Source organism: Camelina sativa, chromosome 6 (assembly GCF_030686135.1).
Source record: "Camelina sativa cultivar CO46 ecotype springtype chromosome 6, ASM3068613v1".
Taxonomy (NCBI): domain Eukaryota; kingdom Viridiplantae; phylum Streptophyta; class Magnoliopsida; order Brassicales; family Brassicaceae; genus Camelina; species Camelina sativa.
In genome coordinates, this window is record NC_141885.1 from 7,113,054 (window position 1) to 7,132,670 (window position 19,617).

General features: G+C 32.6%; 1 protein-coding gene and 2 pseudogenes across 5 annotated transcripts; all 3 read left to right on the forward strand.

Annotated features, from left to right (window-relative positions):
- The first annotated feature begins 4,045 nt into the window (after window positions 1-4,045).
- Window positions 4,046-7,957, forward strand: LOC104790597 (truncated transcription factor CAULIFLOWER D-like). Of its 4 annotated transcripts, none has more exons than XM_087453037.1 (8): window positions 4,046-4,506; window positions 6,084-6,162; window positions 6,255-6,314; window positions 6,431-6,535; window positions 6,740-6,781; window positions 7,025-7,066; window positions 7,242-7,360; window positions 7,557-7,957. In XM_087453037.1, the coding sequence occupies exons 1-8, from the start codon at window positions 4,322-4,324 to the stop codon at window positions 7,660-7,662; spliced, it is 738 nt and encodes a 245-aa protein (XP_087309163.1). In that variant the 5' UTR covers window positions 4,046-4,321; the 3' UTR covers window positions 7,663-7,957. The 4 variants fall into 4 exon arrangements, with proteins under 4 accessions (XP_087309163.1, XP_087309164.1, XP_010514674.1 ...); XM_010516372.3 differs by having other exon boundaries at window positions 4,116-4,506; window positions 6,255-6,319; window positions 6,436-6,535; XM_087453038.1 differs by lacking the exon at window positions 6,740-6,781 and having other exon boundaries at window positions 4,062-4,506.
- Window positions 7,958-15,025: 7,068 nt separating this feature from the next.
- Window positions 15,026-16,521, forward strand: LOC104790598 (BAHD acyltransferase At5g47980 pseudogene; annotated as a pseudogene). Its single transcript, XR_015559578.1, has one exon. The product of XR_015559578.1 is annotated as a BAHD acyltransferase At5g47980 pseudogene (transcript).
- A 419-nt stretch (window positions 16,522-16,940) lies between these two features.
- Window positions 16,941-17,809, forward strand: LOC147942367 (uncharacterized; annotated as a pseudogene).
- Window positions 17,810-19,617: the final 1,808 nt, after the last annotated feature.

A 19,617-nucleotide genomic window follows, 5' to 3' on the forward strand; every position in this document is an offset into this window, starting at 1 on the left:
AACCAGATTGTTTATACAATTGATGCTATTAGCCAACATTCTACACCAACAGTTGAGTGTTCATCACAGTTGTTACTTAAATCAAATCTTGGTTGTATTTCAATCCCTCATATAGCAGATATTTTGTTTAGTGGGTAAACATGACATCTTTGTGGTATGGACGGTATTTATTTACCCTTGAAAGAAAGACCGTGCACGTATAGAAAATACAAAGCGTTGGGAATTTAAAGAAGGCAAAGAAAGAAAACTATGTCCCTAAATCTGATCAAAGAGTCAATTGCAAAATACAAACTTGTCTTAAGAATTGCAACATCGTGTAAGAGTTCCCCCTTGGCCTACATTTGTGGTACCACATCTACTTGATTCTTCAAATATAGTTATCTATACCCACTAGTTGTTCCCAAAGAGCATGTCATCCATCATCATAGTAAACCATGTCTTATAATCCCACTAATGAAAAAATATATATCGTATATTATGATAGATCGTTTTCTACTTTTCCTTTTCTGATTAAAATTATATTATCTTTATATTTAATTTTTATTACTGTGACCGCGAACTCGGATGGTCCCCAACCTTTGATAGCTCAGCGTGAGATTTGAATATTAGGGTTTAGTACAATTTTGAAGCCTAATTTATGCATTATGGTCCCCATAATTTTCATTATATAAGTTGGTAATAGTACACTAGATATATGAATTTACAAAAAACAAAAGTGACCAAATATTAATATATTTCGTTACTGCGGACCACATTTGAAGGTGAACCCGTGAAAGGTCTATCGCGCTCAAGTTTTTATTACTAATCTACTACTAAATCGCATTAACCCAAGCTAAGTTATTTTTTATTTTCAATGGACCACTACTTTAGCAACGTATATATACATACACTAGGCACTTACATTATAATCTATAAATAACCATAGCATATGTATAGTCTCTCATGCATTTGTATACTATATACATACGTAAGAGTACATGTCTAAATATATACATTTTTCTATGTAAAATTACCAATTTACCACCCCTATAGACCATAGTCTGGCCTTCTATATATGCGATGGTCAATCTTTTTAGACGATTGTAAGTTCAAAGTTATTTTCAAAGCTCTTCCTATATTTAAATTGATTTTTGTAGAGGATAATTAATATGGACAAAATTCTGAATCCACTGGTATTATATGAAAAAATAGTTGTCATCAATAAAATGTCCTTGTATCAAACATAGATCTTGACTCTTTGATCCCCAGATCATTTTCTATTGGAAATATATAGATTTAATTTGACTTTAAAGATATTTTCAAACGTTTTTAATTAAGATCAAGAAATATAGATAGGGTATATTTTTTTTTCGTCAAATTAGATATGTAACTTTTGACGATTAAAATAGAGATTGTTATTTGGAAAAATACCATTTATTAAAAAATTGCGGGACAAAAGATTTTTCCTCACAACATCTCGGATTCATGTAACTCTTCTAGGTTTGTACATCTGTGGAATGCAGTACAGGTACAGTATACTGTATAAAACTGGTACTGATACGTATATCTATATACTAGCTAGTATATGTTTATACTTATGCTCAATATTGCTTAAGAAATATTTCGTTCTCATTAAATCGAGATTACAAGATCAAATTTGTTTTTGGTTAGAGTTGGAGGTCCATCTCATCTTCCTCCTTTTAAATTCTCATGAAAAGTAAAATCCATTATCAATCTCGAACCATATTCAGAAAATTAGGGCATCATAAAGTATGAGGTTCAAATCACTTCTAAACTCAAGGACTCAAAAATAACAAAGGGTATGGTTGATATTGGAACCTAGGATTGTAGATTTTCGAAACTACAAAATTTCATTCCGGGCAATGGACGCAAAGGTATAAGAAACTGATATGAAATTAGGTTTTTCTTTTTCTTTTCCAAACTTTTGATTACCACTAACCTAAAGTCTAAGTTACTAAAAGAAAAACGATTTGTTATTTCCAAGGTACAAAAGAAAAAGTTTAGACTTATTTCCCTAATTCTTCTAGTGATATTTAATAGTAATATTTATATACTTAAAAACAAATCATGCAAAATGATTAATTAATGTCTACTTAAAGTCATGTTCTAGAATAATTATTCATGGTTCTATTCGCATGAATTTCGATTATTCAATTTTAGAACTCTGAATCGGTTTTCCTTCAGTTAACAATTAATAAATCTAGTTCTGTAATATCCCGGAATATTTAAAACCTTACAAAATTTTATTTAACCTACCGGCAACCTAATTTTTGATATCCAACTTCATCTATATTACCATTGTCCACCAAACCAAACCGAAAAACATATATTTTTTTTTATGGTTTAATTTTACTTAAAATAAAATATGTCATTTCTAGATTTTAGTATTAATATTGAACTAAAAATAGTAAATATATTGTTCATTATAAGAAAAAAAAAATTTAACATCATTTTTATGTAGTGGTGGATCAAGTGCTTGTATAGATAGGTTCAAAATGAAGGATACAAGACTAACTGTAGAAGAGACCAACTTAATCGGTGCTTTTGTTATATTGTGGTCATCTGTTGGACTAAACATTCCGAAGTGCGTATAGGTATGTGTATTAAACGACTAAAAGTATTCATTCTGGAAATAGTCTAGGTAGAACTATCCATTAAAGATTAGTATGTTGTAGTTAGTTAGATTTGAATTCCTGTTTGGTAATTGGTATATAATTATTTGTAATGGGGTATAAATCATTTTTTTATATTAAAAATGTAATAACAAAAGGCTAGCATATATAAACTTTATAGTAAGATTTTAAAAGTATGGAAACATCTCATTTAAAATTTAGAACTCTCAAATTTGTTTCCATTTGGTTGGTAAGAGATATACAAGTTGAACCTCATGACGACCTAATTAAGAAGCGTTTCAAGAACCTCATGAGTCTTCGGTTGTATTGATTGTAGACTATATCTTTTAAGTAGTATTGCTTTCATGTTTTTCTATTTAATTGCTAAGAAATCAATGTATAAAGGTTTGTAAAATCAGACTTTTCATTTATATGAACCACGTCCGTACACGGAGTTTAGCGGTAAGCACATATACCAGATCATGAAATAAGATGCAACATACTGGAATGTCTGGTAAAATTTTTGAAATCGATGATCCATTTATGTCATTTTAAATATATTTTTATTTTCCATATCTGTTATGAAATACAAGTAACACGACTTAATTTTCGTGAATAATAAAGATAATGTATGTCAACAATAAAATAAAAATAAAATAAAAAATAAAGTTAATGCTGTTAAACAAAATGAACACAAAAATTGTTTTAACCTTCAATTGTAATAGAAAATTACGTACTCATGGTATGGAAAAAAAAAACTACAAAATTCAGTTTTTGTCTTCTTTGTTAAAACCGAGAACTTGTATTTTGTTCAATAAGATTTTTTTGTTCATTTATTAACTTTCACTATGTTATTTATATAATTTAAATGCGAATATAATGATGAATACCTTGAAATTTTTTTGTAAGTTGCAAGATGGAAGTTGATCTTCACGTCTTTACTTCTTTTTCCTTAATCTCATTTCTTTCAGTTCCATTTAAGGGTTTAATTTTTTTGTCTTTAATGTATAGAAATAGATGAATTGTTATCATGTGGTGGCTAGCATTGTGATAGGTCAAGTTCTTTATTGATACTTTAATACATATGCATCTTCTTATCCATTCATATATATTATATCATATGGTCAAAAGAACCAATGCATCACATCATTTGTTAGCAAAACTTTGATCTTGAATTAGTAGAAGGAGGCAAACTCCCGTATACAATTAAAACCAGCAATTGGGTTAATTATTATCTTCATTCACTAATAAAAATAATTGATCTTCAGCAATTGGGTTAATTATTATTATTATTATTATTATTATTATTATTATTATTATTATTATTATTATTATTATTATTATTATTATTATTATTATTATTATTATTATTTTATTATTATTTTATTATTATTTTTTTGTCAAAAAAAGAAGAAAAGTATATCACTTTCCCTAATTGTATCATTTGATACTTTCTCTTTTTTCCTCCATATATGCCTTTTGTGTGTGTAAATATATGTATATGAATGGGTTCACAAAAATAGAAACATAAATCAAATCTTTGCGTAATTTCTCATCTTCCTCTACTTTTCTTCTTTTTAAGAGAATCTAGGGTTTTTTCTTTTTCTACTTCTTCTTCTTCTTTTCTTCGTCTTCTTCTTCTTTTGTGGTCAAATTTCCAAGGTAGTCTTTTAGCTCTCTCTTTAGAAATCTGAGAAGAAATTGTAGACATGGGAAGAGGAAGGGTTCAGCTAAGGCGGATAGAAAACAAGATAAGGAGACAAGTGACATTTTCGAAGCGAAGGACGGGTTTGGTTAAGAAAGCTCAAGAGATCTCAGTGTTATGTGATGCTGATGTTGCTTTGATTGTCTTCTCCCCGAAAGGCAAGCTCTTTGAGTACTCTGCTGGTTCCAGGTTTGAATTTTTCCTAAGCTAATTAATTTACCATCTTATTTTAAGATCGATGTTTTATCTATATATAGCAGCTTATATTTCATGTTTGACAGATTGGAGAAAGTAGTAGGTTTCACCTAGAGGAGATTGATTTGAATTGGCTGAGATTGTTTAATTAAATATATCAATGGCCGCATATGTGGCTGTGATTGTTTGATACACATGTTAGGTCTTGCATCTCTAAGTTAGAAATGATCTTAAAACATGATCATGATCAGCCAGTATATAATTTTTTTTTCTTTAAAAAAGAAGTGAATTAATAGTGGCGACCTTCATCAAGCAAAGAATTTTGAGATATTACAGTTTATATATCAATAGAAAATATGGTGGAAGAATCTGTGTATTAATAACATTTTATTTTCGAGAACATACCATGAAATCAGAGATCTTTCTTTCCATTCCTATTTCAGTTTGAACTCTACCAAAATGTTTTAGATTTTATTTTCGAGAACATACCATGAAATCAGAGATCTAATGCTCAAAGGTAGTTCACTTTGGCTATTAATATTGAGAGATAAAAGAAAGTGATAAATTCAAGTAATTAAGTTTTTTTTTTTAAAAAGGATCGATCTTGAATCAAAATAAACTGCAATTTTATTCTTATGCATTAATTCTGCCATTTAAAAATTTCTTAAAAATACAAAAAAAATTTTTTTGGCAAAAAGTATTCTATAATACAAAATAATTTGATGGGATTTTAACTAACTAAGTATATTCTGGTAATAACAAAACATTATTTATCATACTATTCAATATAAAATAAACATAAACTAACTAAAAATAGCAATTTCGATTTTCTTTAAAATTAATCTAATATCAATCTGAAAATCTTAAATAATCTAGTAATAAGATAACATAATTTATAATGTTAAATGCCAAAACAGAACAGTAAAATAATTGAAGACTTTTTTTTTTTTTAATAATTGAAGACTTAATTTGTGATGACTCATGTTAGTCTTTTAATAAACGGTATCATTAGTTCAAATGAACCACACACATAAAGAATTATCTCAATATAAACAAATATACAAAAGAGGGAAAACAAATCTACTATAAATAGGAAGAGTCAGGTAATTCGATCATGATTGTAATAACATGAAACTCTGATTTGATTATGTTAAAATCAAAATTTAAGCTACACAGCTAAACTCTTGTTGGAAATTGGAAGCATGACAAGCCGTTGTCATGGAGCTTTGTGCACTGTTTTGTCTTTTTGTTGGTCGAACCTAGGACTAACCTCGATCCTCACAAGAAAATATGCAAACCCATATTGCTTGCAAATATGTTTCAATAAATTTGATTAGTCTTAATCTACTGATTGCTATAGTCTAAACAATAGCTTAGATTATTTTATAAATTGGTCTGTAAATGTGGATCAAAGTTCTCGATTATTGCTAAATGATTTAGAAATGTTTCTAGACAAAAAAAAAAGGAGTGTTTGCCGACTAAAGTAAAAAATGACTGTTCAATAATATATTGCATGATAATAGTTTATCCATCAAGTGTTGATTCTCGGTTAATATAACGATTTTATTTAGCATGGAGAGAATTCTTGATCGATATGAGAGATCTTTATACGCTGGTCAAGATATTCCTACACCAAATTTGGATTCACAGGTTCGTAAGCTCATCAATCTATCTTTTATATGACATATTAGTATATAAATCATTGTCTATGGTAAACTTAACTAATTATTGTGTATCTTTAGGGTGAATGTTCAACAGAATGTTCAAAGCTCTTGAGGATGATTGATGTCATGCAAAGAAGCGTAAGGTTCGAAAATTATTACTTAAAGGATCATCAAAACATAAATTACATAGATATGATATCTAAATATATTCAAGAAAATGCATATTCATTTGATTTATTTATTTATTTTATGAGATAAGGCACTTAAAAGGAGAAGAGGTGGATTCTCTGAGTATCAAAGAGCTTCATGGTCTCGAGATGCAACTTGATACTGCCCTCAAGAAAACTCGCTCTAGAAAGGTTCTTATATATATATCCAATAGCTATATATATTATATCTTGTATACATGCATGGATCATTTGTATACAAATATGTCTATTAATGTGCAGTGTGTGTTTTTGCGTAAAAAAAGAAATGTGCCGTGTGTGTATGCGTATATATAGACAGATATATAGATACACTACATCTAATCATGTAGCTATTGTTTTGGTTTGGGAGTACAGAACCAGCTCATGTTAGAGTCCATAGCACAACTTCAGAAAAAGGTAGCATACTAACTTGGAGACACTTAATCGTTGTAATGGCTGTACCTTTCAAAACTCATGAGTACCTGCTGGTGTTTTTTTGTTCTCTATTGGATTTTTAGAACAAAATACTTAAAACTATATCTACATATACGTAATCTTTAGTTTCAGATAAACGAAATAAAGCATATTCTAGATCAAGATGAATTGAGTCCAAGTATGGTTTAAACTAATAAACCTGCGACTTTTCTTTTGATGGTATAGGAGAAGGAACTAAAAGAACTGAAGAAACAACTAACAAAGAAGGTGAAACTGATTTAGAATCTTTTTATTATGTAGAATTCACTTAACTTCTTAAGAGGGACTAGTCTAGGTTTTTGTTTAGAATTTATCTATCAGTTACACATATTTTATTTATGTTTGAATGTTAATCAATCGCTAAAAGGTAAATAGTAACTATAACACGAATTCAATTTGGCAGGCTAGTCAAAGAGATGACTTTGAGCCGCAAAACCTTAGGCATGACTTGGCCACACCGCTATGTGCACCACCCCAAGCGCTGCCCCGACCTCTATCTCCTCCTCCTCCTTCATCTTTTGGGTACAACATTGTTCAATTTCAACATAGCTACGAAGATATTAATAGTAGAAATTATGGTGTGTTCAATGTTTCTTAGTGATAGTAAAACTAACGTTACTAATTAACATTAACATATTGTCGTCTGCATCCTTGATCAAGTGGCCTAGAGGAATATTTATGTATCATGTATATGAATTAATAAACTACTTTTATATAGGGATACATCACTAAGGAATGGAGTGGAAGAAGTAGCTGCCGAAATCCTAATTCGGAAAACGAACACAACGTTGCCGCATTGGATGCCCAGGCTCACCAGAGAATAGAGCTCCGAAGGCCATCTTGGTTTGTTAACTTTCAGTAATATAGAGTAACGGAATAACTTCTCGGGTTAAGTAGAACTACTCCGAATACAAGAAAATATATTATGCTTTGGCATTCTTAGAACCATCATAAGATGATGCCTTCAAGTTTCAGACTTCGAACAAATTAGAAAACTTGTATGTCAAATGTGATTTTGTATATTTTATTTATGAACCTGAGTGTTTGCGACAAATCAAATTTCAATGTAATAATAATAATATATAAAAAAACACAGAGATACAATAAAATAACTAAAAACGTCATGCAAAATGTGTTGCTATAATAAAACAAAATCCATGACAATCTTTCTCCTATTGATAATTTTCTCAAAAAGAATCACGATATATTATAAATATTCATAACTCATAAACACTTAACTGTGAAATGACTATATCTTACAAAGATTTTCATGTACTTTTAGTGATATTTAAATTATGTACATCCAACTTAATACTGCAATTTTTACCTAGTTTTTTTTGAAGAATGTGGGAGGTGCCGCTTTTTCTTTTTCTAAATTTGTTATAATCTAACCTGGCAACTTATTTGATTTTGTCTATTGCAAGGAGGTACGGATGTTAAAAAGGGTTTTTAAGCCCTGTCCAGCCCTGCCCCTGTATATATTAAGTCCTTTAAAAAGCCCTGTAAAATTAATATTAAATATATTAAGTCCTTTAAAAAGCTCTGTAAAATTAATATTAAAGGACTGAACCCCCCTCAGTTCTGGTCCTATAACTTTTTTTCATTTTATTTCAAAACTCAAATCCAACCGTTCTAAAAATACAAAAACTTATCAATATCCATACTGCATCAAATTGACAATTATCAATTAGAGATCAATACAATAGAATTTTGTAAACATAATCACTACCCTTAAATCCTAAATACAATCAAATTTTGTAAACATAATCAAATTGTCAATTAGAGGTCAAAATCTAAGTTCCCAAAATTTAAATTGATAAAGGGAAAGATAGATTGAACTTTACTTAAAGCCAATTAGAGCTTGAAGAAATTGTGAAAATGAGAATCAAGGATTCGTCTTTACGCTAAGATCTTTCGCATAAGAAGAGAAGAAGAGAACTGAGAAAAAAAAAAAAAAGGTTTTTATCGTTTTGATCAGGGTTTTGTCGTTTTGATCAAACTGTCGTTTTGGGAAAAAAATAAAAGAAACAGGGCCACGGGTTTATATTTTTAACACGAGCTGGGCCCTGGAGCTTTAACTGAAGGCAATGCTTATTGTTGATTAGGAGGATAAAACCGCTTTTGCTATCGTGTCAGTCGAGGTTTTGTTCTTGTGAGCGTAATTTTCTAACTATCATGGGAAAAAAATTCCAACCCTGAAAAAACAAAAGATGTCGGATTGGATATGGAGATTTTATAATAGAGTTAGTGCCTAGCTAGTTGTGTTGCAGTCTCGCTGGAGCGATTCTAGTTTATATTCAAGGCTCAAGCTCATTTGATTATTTGTATTTAAAGTGGGATATTTAGACGCCAAAAGATTGGGAAGTTGTGAAGGGGGATTGAGGAACCTCTGGATGACTACTTAATGATCAAGCTAGTTTGTATTCTGCTACGAATATACTAAAAATACTTTTGAGAGAAATAGCTAAAAAAGTAGAAAAATGTAACTCGACCGACATTATTTGTGGGCTTTTATGTCCTTTTTTGACATGTGTACTCAATTTTTGTCTGACTATTTCGAAACGCAATTTCTTTTTTACCGACTTTTATAATCATGTGATTCTTTTTTAGTGTTTTCTCTTGATCAAACAATACGCAGAATCATTTTTGGTAAGTCATCTATTCTGAAATCGTTCAAGTTAAAAAACTAAAATATATATATTTTGGTGATAGAATAGTAAAATCAATACATTAAAGTTTTGTTTATGTCCAAAAGAAAATCTTGCTAGAACTTAGAAGATATAAAAAACACTTTTTTTTTTAATTTGATTTAGAAACTCTCTAAAAACTAAATCTTTTTTTCGATCTCTCCATAAACTTTGTATTTATAAAATTAAACTACTCCTTATTCTATTAGCATTACACAAACTTATTTGGACAATTTTCTTATTTGTGATTCATATTTCTATTTCATTATTACTATTTCTCTCTTTCTAAAGTTTTCTTATTCAAAAAATAGCTTGCTCTTCAAATCTTGGAATTATCCAATATTCTCCCCCGTAATTCTAACTTGATCCAAGAAACTTGATCGCTTGAACTTCGATCAGTCCTCTCTTTTCTTTGAACTTAACTCTTGCTATTGGCTTAGTGAGGATATCCGCCTTCTCCTCCTCTCTAGATACATGATCTACATTAATTTGTTCATTCTCCACACACTCACGAATAAAATGGTTCTTGGAGAGTATGTGCTTACTCCTCCCGTGAAACACTGGATTCTTGGTGAGTGCAATGGCCGACTTGTTGTCAATCTCAAGTAAAATCTTTTCATCTAGACTTAATACTTCTTTTAACAACTCCTTAAGCCATATGACTTGCTTTTCTGCTTTTCTTGCTGCCATGAACTCTGCTTCACACGATGATAATGCGACAGTATGTAGCTTTTGGGAAGTCCATAAAATAAGTGATGAGCCAAAATAGAACATATGTCCCGTCTTCCATCATCAACATCAATATTGTGACTACTATCACTATACCCCACAACGTTTCTTGACCCGTGTCTTTTAAAGAATAGTCCTAAGTTGGTGGTTCCTCTCACAGACCTCATAATATGTTTGACTGCTTGTCCATGCGACTATCTCGGGCTTTGCACATACCGAATTAGAACGCCAACAACAAACGCCATGTCTTATCTTGTATGAATGAGATACCTTAAGCATCCTATGTTTCTTCTATACAGTGGCATCGATATTAGGTTCTTTCTCAGCCTTTGAGATCACTGTATCTGGCTCCATTGCCACAAGAGCCGAATTGTACGACTCCATCTTTGTATTTTAAAGTACTCCTTGAGCATATCCTTCATGTTTTATTTGAATTCCATCAGCTCCTTGAATTACGTCTATACCAAGATAGTAAGTTAATTTTCCATGATCTGACATCTTAAATTTCTTCGACATATCCTTTTTGAATTGATCAATGAATTTTTGCGAAGTTCCAACAAGTCATCGACATAGATTGCCACAATTAAGAAAAATCTCATTGCCTCTCTTGAGGTACACCAACGGTTCCTTGTTACACTTCTTCAAGCCCATCTCCTTTAAGACATGATCGAGTTTCACATTCCAAGCCCTCAGGGCTTGACGTAGCCAATACAACGCTTTGTAGAGCTTATATACTCGATTCTCTTCTCCCTTCTTAACAAAACCTTCAGGTTGGGTGACAAAAACCTACTCATTTAAATCACCATTCAAGAATGCAGTCTTGACGTCTAAATGATGTATTTCCCAGCCTCTTGTTGTTGCAATAGCTATGAGTAACCTTATAGTTTCGATTTGAGCTACTAGTGCAAAGACTTCATCGAAATCTATCCCCTTTTGATGCACATAGTCTTTTTGCTACAAGTTTGGCTTTATACTTATTCACCGAACCGTCATCATGTCTCTTAACCTTGTAGATCCACTTTAGTCCTATAGGCTTCACCCCATCAGGTTTCTCAACATGCTCCTAAGTTTTTCTTGCGATAGACTCCCTTTCATCCCTCATTGCTTCGACCCACTCTCGCAAAGTCATAGCTTCAAGAACACTCTCTGGTTCTCCGTCCATGGGGAGTAAGAGCTTTTTTACTCTCTAGTTCAGATAGTAGAACATAATACTGAGGTACCTTGGCTTGTTGATGATACAACCATATCTTGTCACTATAGGTTGATTTTCATCTTCCTCAACATCATTCTCTTCTTCTATGTCTTCATCATGGTGGATAGACTCTTGATGATCATTGGTAGCTTGTTCGTTATCATTATCTTGATCATCATCATATCCAGCTCCATCTTCTATACCACCTCTATAAGACAATTTAAACCTCCCCGGTTCATCTTCAGTTTGTCTTGTCGTCATTAACCAATCCCAAGCTTTCTTCTCATCGAACATCACGTCTCTGCATACAAACACTCCTTTAGTGATTGGATCATAAAGTTTGTACGCCTTTGAACCCAATTCTTCCAATATTGATCACCATTCTTGACCTATCATCCAACTTCTTTAGATGAGTTCCCGTGATCTTTGCGTATGCCACACATCCAAACACTCTCAAATGGTCGATATTTGGTTTTTTGGATGTAAAACATTCATACGGGGTCTGACCTTGCAAAGATTTTGTGGGAACTCGATTAATAAGATATGTTGAATGACGTACGACTTCTCCCCACATATCATTCATAACTTTCATTCCTTTAAGCAAGCTTCTTGTCATCTCCATTAGTGTCTGATTTCTCCTCTCAACCACACCATTCTGTTGTGGTGTATATGGTGCAGGTAAATGTCTAGAGACTCCGTTCTCTTCACAAAAACGATGATACTCAAGTTAGGTAAACTCTATCCCTCTATCAGTGCGAACGGTCTTGATGGACAAACCACTTTGTCTTTCTGCAAATTCCTTGAACCTTTTGAACTGATCGAAAGCCTCACTTTTCTCTTTTAATAACATCGTCCATGTTTATCTTGAGTAATCTTCAATTACGACACACACATACATATTGTTTGCTGGTGTAGATGGAGAAATTGGCCCACACAAGTCTCCATGTACTAGCTCCAAAGCTTGAGCTGCACGGTAAGTAGCTTTGGACGGAAAATAATGTCTAATTTTCTTTCCGACCAAGCAAGAGCTACACACATTCTTCTCTTGTAGTGCATGCGGAATTCCGACGACCATTCCTTGCTTCACCATCTTGTTCATGACGCCAAAACTAACATTCCCCAAACGTGCATGCCATCTTGATGTGGTGTCATCATCTTGTAAAAGGAGACAAGAAGGTAATAACCTTCCATTGGAGTCTTGTAAAGTCGATTCGTTGATCTTGTGACATGTAAAAGTAATCTTCCGGCTGGATCTTTTAGCGTCAAACTGTCACCCTTCATGTTAACTTCACATCCATAGTCGTTTGCTTGTCCAAGGCTTATGATATTATGCTTGAGATCAGAAATGTAGTAAATCTCCTCAAGTGATCTCTTTTTTTCACCTGTTTTTCCTATAAAAATTATAGAAGCCTTCCCAACAATGTTAACATGCGAACCATCAAACTTCACCTTCCCGTGATGGTCTCATACAAGCTTATGAAGAACTCTTTGTTGTCTGTCATATGATTACTTGCACCACTGTCTAAATAACAATTACCCTTATTGGTAGTATCATACTTCTTTCTTCATTCAAGAACACCACTTCATGAACATAAAGAGCATCGGCTTTGTGAGGGTCGGTTATGTTCGTTTCTTGGTGTTGTATTGGTTTGTCGGGACACATTGATGCATAGTGACCTGGTTTATCACAGACCAACATATGATCTTGGACATATCCTTTTTCTGCTTTTTATTTTGGCGCTGATCATTAACTTCTTCTTCACGGTTCTGTCCATTAAAACACCCTCGACCTCTACCTTTATTGGAACCGTCAGCATAGCTTCCTCTGCCTCTACCAAAAACATTGTGTCCATAGTCTCATTGATTAAAACCTTCTCTGTTATAAGCTCCTCTAGTTCCTCCTCGGAAACTGTCGTAACCTCCACGATTATTACTAGAATTCGAAAACATAAGTTTTCCTTGATCTTCACTTTGAAAAATTCACAAGTAATCGCTGAAACTGTGAAAAATTCTGGGTTAAGTAGGAGCCCTAGAAACTGTTCCGAGATGGCACTTTCTAGGTGACATCGGGGGGTCCAAAACTATTCTGATCGAGACGAAATTTGGTAGAAAGACTTGTGATAGTACAGGCTCCTTATTCAACGGTGGGATTGCGTTTCTAACGGTTAGTTTGTATTTTATTCGAGTGTTGATATGGAGATTTTGTATGGTTTATAATGTTGTAAATTGTATTGTTGGGTGAGTCAGTAGCTTTTATGACTTATGGTGTTAGATGTTGAATTTAAAGTTATTATAATTTATTAAGAATAACTGAATAAGTAATGTTATTAAATTTTAATAGATATTCTTTAATTTTGAATTTAAATAATTTCGTTTTAAATTATAATTTTGGATTAAATGAATATACGATATTTATTAATTATCATATTTATTGTTAATGATAGAAATTAAAAATACTAAGATATCGATTAATGATCATATATAGAAAAACTAATATAACTAATGAAAATCTGAATCATTAAATCGTGTTACATATTTCAATTTTAATTCAATCCGTAAAAATGCATAAAAAATGTACTTCAAAAATATTAAAATAGATATAAGAAAAAATTTTACGTTTACGTGGCAAACGTATCATTCATAAGTATAAAACTAGACTAAACCTCTACGTTGCCATATGCCCAAATTATGTCTGGTAATTGATTGAGCGACTTGCTCTCACCATGTCCACTTTATCTGTTCTTTCAATTTAAGTAGATTTGCCCATATTACAAAAAATATATTTAATTCAATGTAATCTGATAACAGTAAATATTCATTTGATAAAAAGAAATCGATTTGTTTCCTCTGTTAATAGCCATTAATGAATATTTTGTAAACTATTAATGAAAAGAAATCGATTTGTTTCCTCTGTAAAATCGATTTGTTTCAATGTAATTCTGTAAACTATTTATTTTTGATTAAATGTAAAATAATAATTCATTAAATTAAATAAAGGTTGACATAGTTAATTAGAATAAATATATGCTTATATTTTATATAGTGTATCTACTCACAATTAATAGCCATTAATGAAACGAAATCAAATTTTTTTGTCTGTTAGAAATATTAGATTAATAAATTTAACAAATGGCCTAATGTTTTAATTCTCCACTTTTTTGTCATTTAGCAAATTTCTTTTTACTTTTCATACCATGTAATCTAATAAAAATAAATAGCCATTATGAAAATAAATTATTTTTTCTTTGTTTCCAAATTTGAGTAATGTATATGATATCTTGGTGATTAAATGGAGAATAAATGGTTCGTCAAATCAAATAAAGTTGGATTTTTAATTAAATATGGACTTTACTTCAAATACAGATATTTTAATTTTTGGAAAATAGTACATGATAATTTAATTATTATTTTGCTTAAATAATATAAGGAAAATTAAGACAAAACAATCTCAAAAGAGTTCATACCATATTTTTTAGTCTTAATAAAGAAATCCCTAAAGAAAAAAAAAAAGTTAAAAGAGTCTTTTCGAAAAGTCAGCGATGCTTAAATAATTTTACCTATTAGTAAACCACCTCTATAAAAGGAGTACATCTCTAATAAGTGTTAAGAGAGGCAGAGAACCATATATATTGTAAACAAACAAAAGAAAGAAGAATCGATATGGAGATGATGAAGGTTGAAACAATCGCTAAAGAAATCATAAAACCATCTTCCACAACTCCAAATGATCTCCGAACCCTCCAACTCTCTATTTATGATTACATCCTCCCTCCAGTTTACACAGCGGCCTTTCTCTTCTACACCAAAGATGAATTGATTTCTCCAGAACACAGTTCCAACAAACTCAAGACTTCTCTGTCCGAAACCTTGACCAAATTCTACCCTCTTGCCGGCAGAATCAACGGCGTCACCATCGATTGTAACGATGAAGGAGCTATTTTTGTTGATGGTCGTGTCAATAGCTGTCCTCTCTCTGATGTCCTGAGATGTCCGGATTTTAAAGCAATCCAACAGTTACTTCCTGTTGACGTCATCGATAACCCTTATGAGGCTGCAAGTACATGGCCTTTGCTGCTTGTGAAGGCGACTTATTTTTCATGTGGTGGCATGGCCATAGGAATTTGCATCAGCCACAAAATCGCAGATGCAGCCTCCATCTCGACTTTCATTCGGTCTTGGGCTGCTATGGCTCGTGGAGAAGGCGAATCAGTGGCTGGTCCCGAGTTTGCGGCAGCAAATTTTTACCCACCAGCAAATCCTTTCTTTAAGCTTCCGGTAGACGAACATGCCAACAAGATAAGCAGAATAACAAAGAGATTCGTATTCGTTGCATCCAAGTTGGAAGAACTTAGGACTAAAGCTGCTAGTGCAGGCGTCGTAGCCCGACCTACTCGGGTTGAGAGCGTCACTGCGCTTCTCTGGAAAGCCTTCGTTGCAGCTGTATCGTCAAACACAAATACTTTTGTCACGAAGGTTTTGATTCTGCCCTCTAACTTGCGTCCTAAGATACCTTCCCTTCTGCCAGAAAGCCTAATAGGAAATGTCATGTTCTCTTCTGCGGTCTTGAGTGTTAGTGGAGAAGAGCAAGTTAAAATTGAAGAGGCCATTAGAGACTTGCGGAAAAGGAAAGAGGATTTAAGAGTTGTAATCCAAGACGAGGGTGGGTCGACGTCTTCGATGATGGGTTCTAAAATAGCAAATCTGATGCTTAGTAATTATTCGATGTTGAGCTATGAGACTCACCAACCCTACGCCCTGAGTAGTTGGTGCAAATTACCTCTTTATGAGGCTAGTTTTGGCTGGGGATCCCCGGTTTGGGTCGCCGGCAATGTGGCTCCAACGTTAGAAAACGTAACTATGTTGATCGATTCTAAGGACGGACAAGGAATTGAAGCGTTGGTAACATTACCTGAAGAGAACATGATCTCTTTCGAGCAGAACCCAGAACTCCTCGCCTTCGCTTCCGTGAATCCTAGTGTCATGGTCTAATAATAATTATTATATATATATTTTTAATATGTTATACAGTAATTATATAATAAAATTACTACTAATAAAATGGACATTTTGAGCCCTTTTAAAGTGTCCACCTCAACCAAATGAAAAAGAATTATCAAAAAGCGACGTAAGCAGTTCTTAAATCTAATTTTCTATTCCTCTAATTTGTGTTGAATGCTAAACGACCAAAAAAACGATCTGTTGGTTTATACGACCAAACCAAAAACAAAAACAAAATGCATGTATATTGGCCTTATACATCCACTTAAGCTTGATGGGCTTATGGACACATTATTTATGATGACCGAAAGAAGAAGAAAGTTTTTGCAATTATCATCATCTCCAAAACTGTTCGCCTTCTAAGCTAAAACCCTATTGTCAGGCATTAACAACCACCATCTCAAATCTGCTCACCTTCCCACTTTCCAGATCTTGCACTGAAGAACCACCGTTTCAACTAAATATACTCCATTCCCCACTCTCTCCCTACACTTAAATGGCCACTACAATTCCATCATTATCTATTCTTCCCTTACCCTATGAAATTGGAACCTCCCTAATCGAACTATCATTACCACAACTTTGGCATACCACCTCAAAACCAGCCATGGCATCAACATCTATCTCTATACCTACAATACAAAATTAGCAACAAAACATTCGACGCCCTTGAAGGCCCTTTATGCAAAGAAGATGTTCTATTCAGGTTAATCCACTTCTGGGAGGCTCGCAATCACACTCGGGGCAACCTTCTCATTTGTCTAGAACTGTTACTCATAGATGAAAAGGTAAGTAAACGAAATCTACATGCCCTTACATGCACATCTACCATATTTTTTATAAAACCATATTCTAACTACCGCAATTTCCACCAGGCAACAACAAATTCATCATACCTAATTCAATGTAGACGATCAACAAATTCATCATAATCCTGTGCAAGAAACTTTTTAAAGTTTCAGATCACAAATACGAGATATTTTTCTCCAATCAAACCGAGTTGCAAGAAGTTACCAAAGGAGACCACAAAATTGCTTCTCAGAAATTTAGGCTCCGACCTTTCATTGATTTTGCAGCCATCATTGATAGAAATAGTGATCTTTATGGTAAGACTTCATCTTCTTAAACTTATTTTCAATCGTATAATTTAAACAACTACTTCTTAATCTGATTGAAATATGTTGTTCAAATTGTTGACGTTATAGGACAAACCATCTCATCACTGGGGACAACCTACAAGACGCTACTACAAATGCTGAAGCACCAAGAACTGCCAACGGGAAGTCTAAGGACATAATCTTCTTGCACCTCCTCATGAAAGAGTACAGTTTCACATACATACCTATCCCATCAAATCGCACTTGAAGACATTACAATCAAAAAAGATGGAGCAGCATAACTAAACACCAAAATATAGGTATTTTCAAATAACTTTTAAAAAAACATAAATCCCAATATGTTCATAATCTCAATGCAAACAAAAAAAATCAACTCCTATTGGCAGGAACATCCACAAGGAAGTGACAGGAATCGTGGAAAGTAGATGGGTGAATAAGAGCTACAAGTATAGAAGGAGAGAGAGAGGGAGAGAGATATCATACATCTTCACAGTTAACCAGACCACCAAGTCGACGAAACTAAACAACTTTCTCTTTATTCTCTCATTAGGTGTTCCCTAGACTATCTAAAACGTAATTAAACAAAAAACCCAACGCATACATACATTTACTCAAATAGCAACATATTCATAATTCCCCAGCCTCCAACTACACTTTCACTCTAAATGGTTAAGCTGAAGCATGAAGAATCATAGATATCCAAAAAAAAAACATATAAAAACGACCTCAAATACTTGCTCCGATTCGTCCTATGAATTAGGAAAACATTATATTACAATATGTTGTAGTTAACCTCCATGTCTCCCCAAAAGGGACCCCATTCATCTTACCTACTAAACTCATACAAACACTGCTTCATTCCACTAATCTCAAACACCCTAAACCCAGAACATAGAAAATTTCATCCAAACAGGAGGGTTAAAAAAACCCCAAAAAACCGGAAAAAAACGCACAAAAAAATAAAAAGTATAGCAAAAAAATGACATAAGGACAAAGAATGCTAAAAAAAAAAAAAAAAAACGAACAAACAAAATCAACGAAGCCTTCAATTATACAACGAAATTCAGAGTAATCGAAGGCATGTTTAATTTCATTCAAACAACCGACAGACATAGAGATAATTTTTATATGAACGAGATTCAACTTCACCGAATCCAAATCTCAAAGGAACGAAATACAAAAAAAAAAAGACCATGCCCGGAGATTCAGATAGTTTTTTATTTGTGTGTTCTGAGATCCATTCAATTGAGTCTAGCCGCAATACGGATCTCAGAACACACAAATAAAAAACTAAACTCAACAATTTCAACAAAAATAAAAACAAAACCTTAATCAGCTTGAACCTAACACACTTCTGGTCCAAACAAAAGCAAAAACGAAAATATAAACACAAAAAAGAAAAATTCAAAAGGAAAAAAGGCCTACGGACTATTCAATTAAAATGGACTTCGACCCTTTAATCAACGAAATGTTTAAACAGAAAAACTAATCATCTATAAACAAAAAAACCACTTCAGACTAACTCCACAATAGTAACCACTATGTAGGACGACAATGGTCTAAATAGTATTTTTTTTTTCATTTTATCCAACACTCTATTCTATCATTCACACAACTACAATATCTAAAACCAAAAAAAAAACAAAAAAAATAATTATAATAATCAAAAACATAGAGAAAAAAATCTGATATTAACTAACTCAAATATAAACAAATAACAATACCTCAAAAGATAATTCAAAAAAAAAATGTAATCAAAACCCGCACGTAGCGCGGTATAATTCCTACTACTTAACAAAAGCCTAACTAAAAAATAAGTGGTTTGTTGTGCTAATGACAATTGATTTAAAACTATGTTTAAGCCTTCATGTACCATGCAATTGTGAAAAAGTCCCTAATAAAGAATATGTAGATGTGATCATCCTCGACTACATATTAATTTTTTTTCTTCTCATTTGTTCTTGTTAAACCCTAATTGATAGTTGCATTTTATTTCATTTTAGGTAGCTTGTCTTAATATATGAGAGGACCCTTGGCAGAAGAAAAATATAGATT